Below are 6,794 nucleotides of genomic sequence, written 5' to 3'. Positions count from 1 at the left end.
AAGAGTGTATTCACTCCTATATGACAAGAACCGAGTACAGGAGTATGTCTTTACATCGCAGTCGTAAACAAGGTATTTACTAGCAAAGAATTGAGTTTTGGCGCAACCGGAGAAGGAACTAGCGGTTAGTTTTTACAGTATTTTTCGGTATTTTTCTATTTCAGGTAACGCTGCACAATATTTTGTCCGAACTCTTGTTTCCTGACAGAAGTACGCTGAGAGGAATCCCAACGTTATCCTCACTTCCCTGTGTGTGTGTGTGTGTGTGTGTGTGTGTGTGTGTGTTTTATGCAGCGTTCCAAATAATAGGAAATTTCTTGTTATATGGAGGACCTAGACGTGATACAGCAGTTTTAAAGGTAATTTCCTGCAGCATATTCCGCAGCCTTCTCAGCTCACACATAATTTGGCAGAAGAAGATGAAGTGACATTTTTTTCTCTCTCTCTCTCTGTCATGGGTGATGTTCGAGCTGTGTGAGGGCCGTCCAAATTCATCAGTTAAGTGAAAATTTTCCCCAGCGGACTGCGCAACGGAATAACTTGACGTCAACTCGCCATGGCACATTCGAGGAGAACGGTACATATCTTTCAACCCATCTCTGAACAGTGTGTAGCGATAGTTATGGCACGTGCATGGAACCATCCTGTGTGCAAGCACATTTTTGTGGTGGTTGCATTATTCACGCATAGGTCTCCTTGTCGATACGCGGTGCGCACAGTGACGCGGATCAGCACCTTTTCTGTGCCAGGATATCGAAGGAAGAGAGATAGGCCAAAGGGTCGGCCCAAAATCGGCAAGACTCAACCCAAGTACTGTACTTTAGGCAAAATCTGCGTAATATCAGTTTGCCAACCATAACCATATGCTCCTTAGTTTTGTAGGGTGTTTCCTGGTATACTAGCGTCTTCGTAGTAATAAGGGTACTAAATAGAACTGTTTCCTGCATTACTATTTGGTACTAAAGGATAATGCTAGCTGTTTTACTGGGAATAATGTTTCAGAGTAAATGCACCTGAAGTAATGTTTCGTCTTTACACAGCATGGCGTGCTTACAACACGCTAATGGGATAGCATTTGCGACTGTGCTGGGACACGCTGACGCGCTTATACTCTTCCAAAATTATGGTCAGTCATGAATTTGAATTGCACACATTATGGTCAGTCATGAATTTGAATTGCACACACTAAAGTGCAAAAAAATTTCTCTTCGACACAAAGATTTCGTCATCATGACTATAATGCAAAAGGAGCGAGGTTCACCCATTGCGCCCGTTTGAAATTAAAACAGGAATAAAGGTGTCAATTTGGAGGTTCCTGTTTCCTTCCTCCGAATCGGCGCAGAACTTCAAGGCTACGTCACCCTAGACTACGTTATCCAATTGTCAAAGGAAGAATGTTGGGGGAACTGCCTCTTCCTGCATTTCAACGCGGTACGAGGGGAGCTCCTACACTCTAAAAAATAAGTGCCACATATATAACTCCCACTCCTGGAGTCACAATGGCTCCATCAAGGCAGGGGGGTCATTTGATGCCATCAAAGGGAGTCATTTGACTCCCACTTCCATGTATTTGTTTTGACTCCTACCGGCATCAAGTGATCCCATAGGGGGAGCCACTTGATGCCCCCGGGAGTGGGGGGAATCTTCCACCCCCACACAAAAAATGCGCCAAAACGAAGCACCGTTGCAATAAATTCAGTTTCCCTGCAGTACTCGCTAACTGCGCCAGTTCCTGGCCAGAACAAACAAATATAAATTTAGTTTCGTCACTTACACCAAGGTGTACTGGCAGTTCGAACATACAGCAGAAATACATAATTTGTTGCAAATGGTACTCTACATTTTTAACAAGCTACTGAATGGTTCCAGACTATAGGCTTAACATAAGAGATTTTTATTGCTTTGACAATTAGCACTCCTTTGAGACAAGATAGCAGCAACAGGCTAAGTGACTAAGGGCCGGTTTCACCAACGCGAGTTAAAGTTAGCCTTAAACTGAGATCACGGAGCGGCGCGCGATGACGCTGACTGCAGTTTAACTTAACTGCGTTTCACGAACTCAAACTGCGAGTTTAGGATGACCAGTTTACTAATCGGGTTCTCTGGCATGTAGACCGAGTTTCATTGGTTAGATTGTTGGTTTCCGGTACGGTCGCCAGGTGGCAGCATGGGAGCTGTTTTGTTCTCCGTTCTCTCGGCTTCTTGCATCTACGCAGTGCCCGAAGTACAACAATTAGGATAGTTTTGGTGTGCGTACACAACTTCCTTGCGAGTGCTACAGGGCGGATATCCTGGTTAGTGCGTGTGCGACGATTGTAAGTTTTCGAGTCAGGTTGCCACACTGTGCTGACAAGCTGCTTACGTTCAACATACAGCTACGCTGTACGCTGAAGTCATGACTGCAAACAACTGTGCACGGGTTTTGGAGATTGCGTGACGTACTGTGTTCGGTTTGCGTCGTTCCATGCTACCGACCGGTGTGCCACGAAAATAATTTGTGTATCTTTGCTGTTTTACGTGTCTGTACTGCGGTAAGCAATTCGTAAGCTTGTCTACATCCCCTCCCACAATGCCTGGCTCCGTGGAGATAGCATTACTGTATTGGCTAGTTCCATCTCAAATCGAACAATCCGGTACACTTGATGTCTCGAATGAACGGGAAAAAAATATATGTTGAAGCCATCGGTGAGTTAGGAGAAATAAACGCTTTCCGAATTCTCTGCGCTGCGCGGTTCAGGAAATAGGAGAGGAGGAAAAAACTGCCTCTCATAAGGCGACGTCGTCGCGAGCGGGTTTGAGCGTTCGCTACAAGGCCATTTCTTCTCGCATTATAGTAATTTGTTGATCTGGCTTTAGACCACTTAGGGCACAATAGGATCCTTCGTTGGCAGTGCTGTACCGGTTTTTATCTGTCTGTGAAAAAATATCAAAGTTGACTCAAAGTGCCGAAAAACACCATATTCACTGCAGCTTTGCGGACGATGTACAAAACGGATAAGACTGAGCTTTATGCCGTTTAATTTGTCATTCATAGGGCTATCGAATGATGCATAATTTGTTGCTCTACTCTGTAAGGAACGTAAGCGATACCTCTTTTAGTAGCACCATACCACCGAAAAATGACGAACTTCGAAAGCCTTTATCTAAAAAACCCCACCAAAAACTTACTTCGAAAGTTTTATATGTTGTAGGTAGTTCCTTAAACTATGCACAGAAGCAAAATCAAAATTCGGACTTGATCGGTAGGCGCACTGTGAATTTTTGCCAGCCCTATACGCGGAGCGCATTCAAGCGGAGGCACCGTGTCCCGCGTGTTGCAAAATCGAATTTTCCAAAGTGACTTTGAACTTCTGTCTTCATATAAAAAGTAATTGCTGTCATTTGAAACCATTCTGAGGTTTCAAGGTTTCCTTTTCAAGGTTCTGAGCGTTTGCGTTCATAACAATGTTGTAATCGCTGAATCTAGATTGTGGAGCAATCATATGTGCTCGCATTTTTTGCGGGATGTCACACATGCATTGCAAGTGCTGGGAGCCCGGGAAGAACAGAATGATTTTACATCTTTGTAAGAGGCATATCTGTTCAGGGTTATTCTAAACAAGCATATTTACTGTACGCATTATGGCAGGAGGGACGCTGTGACTTCCAGTATTCTTTGAAACATTTCTTTCCTACGGCCCATGACCTCGGACGGGGGAAATTGCACTCAGGAAAATGTTGTTGTGTAGTGCCATACGCACACACTCACGGCTAATTCATGGTGCCTTTTGTGAACCTTGCCGAAACAGCCCGACTGGCGCCGCTGTCCGACATGTTATTCGGTTCGACATGCTGCGACCATGGGAAGGTCCTGATCGCATTTACTCACTGAAGACACCTTGCGCAAAGTTTCGCCTACACACTGAAGACGCTTCACTCACTTCTCGACTACAGAAGTGCATGGAGTGCCCTTATACAGAGTGTGCGACGGCATCTGCATTACCGTAGTGTGTCGTCCTGGTATGTCACCTACCTCAATGCCCACTTCGTTGTACTGCGCTGATCGTGTGGATTTCGCTGACTACCGCATCATACACAAGAAAAAAGTGCTATAGACAAAATATTTCCGCTTTGCTTCGGAGATCGGCGTAGCTGCCATAAAGACTGTGGTTCCACCAGATCAAGCCGAAGGCGTAACAGAAATGGGACAGCTATGCAGAAGAGCTGCTTCAAGTACTTCACAGCAAAGGTGGCTGAATCACAACACGCAGCAATGTTGCCCACATTTGAAAGAAAATCTGACAAGAACCTGCCATCAAAAGTAACATTAAGGAAATGGCTTCCACAACGGCCTAAAGCAGTTCATGACACGAGCACTCTCATCCACCCGGAATGCTCTGCATAACTTACGTTACCCCCCCCCCCCCCCCTTCTTACCTTCGTCACCTTGTCTTCTTCGCTGTCAAGTTCTTGCTATTCTGTGTACTGTAAATGTGCTTCGATATGATCACCGTGGACAAATATACCTCTTATAAAGACGCAAATGTATTCTAAAGCATTCTGTTCTTCACGGGCTCCTAGCACTTGCAATGCATGTGTGTCATCCCGCAAAAAAATGTGAGCACATATGGTTGCTCCATAATCTACATTAAGGGATTACAACACTATTATGAACGCAAGCGCTCAGAACGGTTTCAAATGATAGCAATTACTTTTTAGGTGAAGACAGAAGTTGAAAGCCCCTTTGGAAAATTCGATTTTTCAACACGCGGGACACGGTGGCACGCATTGAATGCGCTCCGTGTATAGGGCTGGCAAAAAATTCACAGTGCGCCTACCGATAAAGTCCGACTTTTGTTTTTTCTTCTGTGCATAGTCTAAGGAACTATCTACAACATATAAGATTTTCGAGGCAAGTTTTTGGTGTTTTTTTTTAGATAAAGGCTTCCGAAATTCGTCATTTTTCGGTGGTATGGTGCTACTTAAAGAGGTATCGCTTACGTTCCTGGCAGAGTAGAGCAACAAATTATGCATCATTCGATAGCCAGATGAATGACAAATTAAACGGCATAAGCTCAATGTTATCCGTTTTGTATATCGTCCGCAAAGTTGCGGTGAATATGGTGCTTTTCGGCACTTTGAATCAACTTTGATATATAACGGACAAATAAACGGATAAATATATAACGGACTCAGCACTGCCAACGCAGGATCCTATTGTGCCCTAAGTGGTCTAAAGCCTGATCAAGAAATTTCTATAATGCGACAAGAAATAGCCTTGTAGCGAACGCTCAAACCCGCGCGCGACGACATCATATTATGAGAGGCAGTTTTTTCCTCCTCTCCTACTTTCCGAACCGCGCAGCGCAGAGAATTCGGAAAGCGTTTATTTCTCCGAACTCACCGATGGCTTCAACATATATTTTTTTCCCGTTCATTCGAGACATCAAGTGTACCGGATTGTTCGATTTGAGATGGAACTAGCCTACTACAAGTAGCACTGAGAAGCAGACATAATTAGGAACGCTTGCATGTACAAGAGCCTGTAAATTTATTTGTAATAAAAGAGGCAGAACAGCGTTTTTCACTCGTTTTTAGCAATTATTCTAATCTGCAATCATCTTCCCTGTTACTATGGTCTGTTATTTCGCAGACGACAGCATTTTCGAAGCTCTGCCTTATAGGTATTACTATTTATTTTCCCACGATGGCGAAACGAAGCCCGAATTTTACCGAAAGTGAGATATCTACTCTGCTAGACCTCGTCAGTAAATACAGAACTGTAATTGAAAACAAGAAAACTGATGGGAAGACAGTTGAGCAAAAAAACGCTACGTGGAAGAAGCTAACTTCGGAGTTTAATGCACTATCAACTGTGCACTTGAGGGTCACTGAGCAGTTGAAGCACTGCTACGAAAATCAAAAGAAAAAATCCCGTAAGGAGCTGGCAAAGCACCGGAATGCAGTGTTTCGCACTGGGGGGGGGGGGGGGGGGGGTCCACCACCATCACCGCTCTCCAGTACCACAATTCAGATTGCCTCTATGGTACCTGGAAATCTACAGCCACTGCAGAACTCCTATGACTCGGATGCTTCAAGAATATTTGATATTTACATCTGCTCCATTATTTTGTTATCCTGGATATGCGTAATTCTCAGGTGAATGGAATTGACCTTCTTTATTTTTAGATGTCATTATCAATGGGACAAGTACAAATGAGATTCCTGTGGTAAGTCTTTTGCTTATTTTACTCCGTTCAGTGATGTTATGTTCTGTAGAGCTGAAAACATTTTGCTGGCGTGTTCGAGAGAGAATGGCTAAAAAGCAAGTGAGCTGGTGATTAGAACTCGTAATATGAAAATCCACAGACTAGGAAGGCACAAAACACACACATCGACAGTCTCAACTTGGACACTTTGTCCTTGTCATTTGTTTTCATACTTCCCTAGTCTCAGGGGTTTAAATATTATGAGATGTACAGATCCCAACAAAAGTTTACGGAACACTAGAGCGGCATATTTCTTGATCTCAGCAACACCCTAGCGGCAAATGGGAGTGGACACACGTACTGAGTGGTGTGTCGAGTACCCGGTCACCTGTTTGTGAGTCTGTTTGCTCCTGTTTGTAGCAACCGTGTCGCTCAGATACACCACTCCAGTGTTCCGTAACCTTTTGTCGGGGCCTGTACAAGATACTTATACAAGGCAAAGAACAAACATTTGCTCTTCTTGCTGTTCTTCCTGGCATTGGACCTCATATGAAAATCAAAATGGCATCCTTGATGCAATGCAGTCATAGGCAAGCCAAGCTAGGC

General features: G+C 44.1%; 1 protein-coding gene across 1 annotated transcript in view; it reads left to right on the top strand.

The window, feature by feature from the left end:
• Positions 1 to 426: 426 nt before the first annotated feature.
• LOC135368727 (FYN-binding protein 1-like) overlaps positions 427 to 6,794 on the top strand; it is a 152,432-nt gene continuing 146,064 nt past the window's right edge. Inside the window, exon 1 of the mRNA XM_064602201.1 lies at positions 427 to 577. Within this exon, the coding sequence (XP_064458271.1) occupies positions 557 to 577 (21 nt within the window). The 5' untranslated portion in view covers positions 427 to 556. The remainder of the gene's footprint in view (positions 578 to 6,794) is intronic.

The sequence above is a fragment of the Ornithodoros turicata genome, chromosome 1, assembly GCF_037126465.1.
Source record: "Ornithodoros turicata isolate Travis chromosome 1, ASM3712646v1, whole genome shotgun sequence".
NCBI classification, from domain to species: domain Eukaryota; kingdom Metazoa; phylum Arthropoda; class Arachnida; order Ixodida; family Argasidae; genus Ornithodoros; species Ornithodoros turicata.
This window is presented reverse-complemented; position numbering and strand designations above follow the sequence as displayed.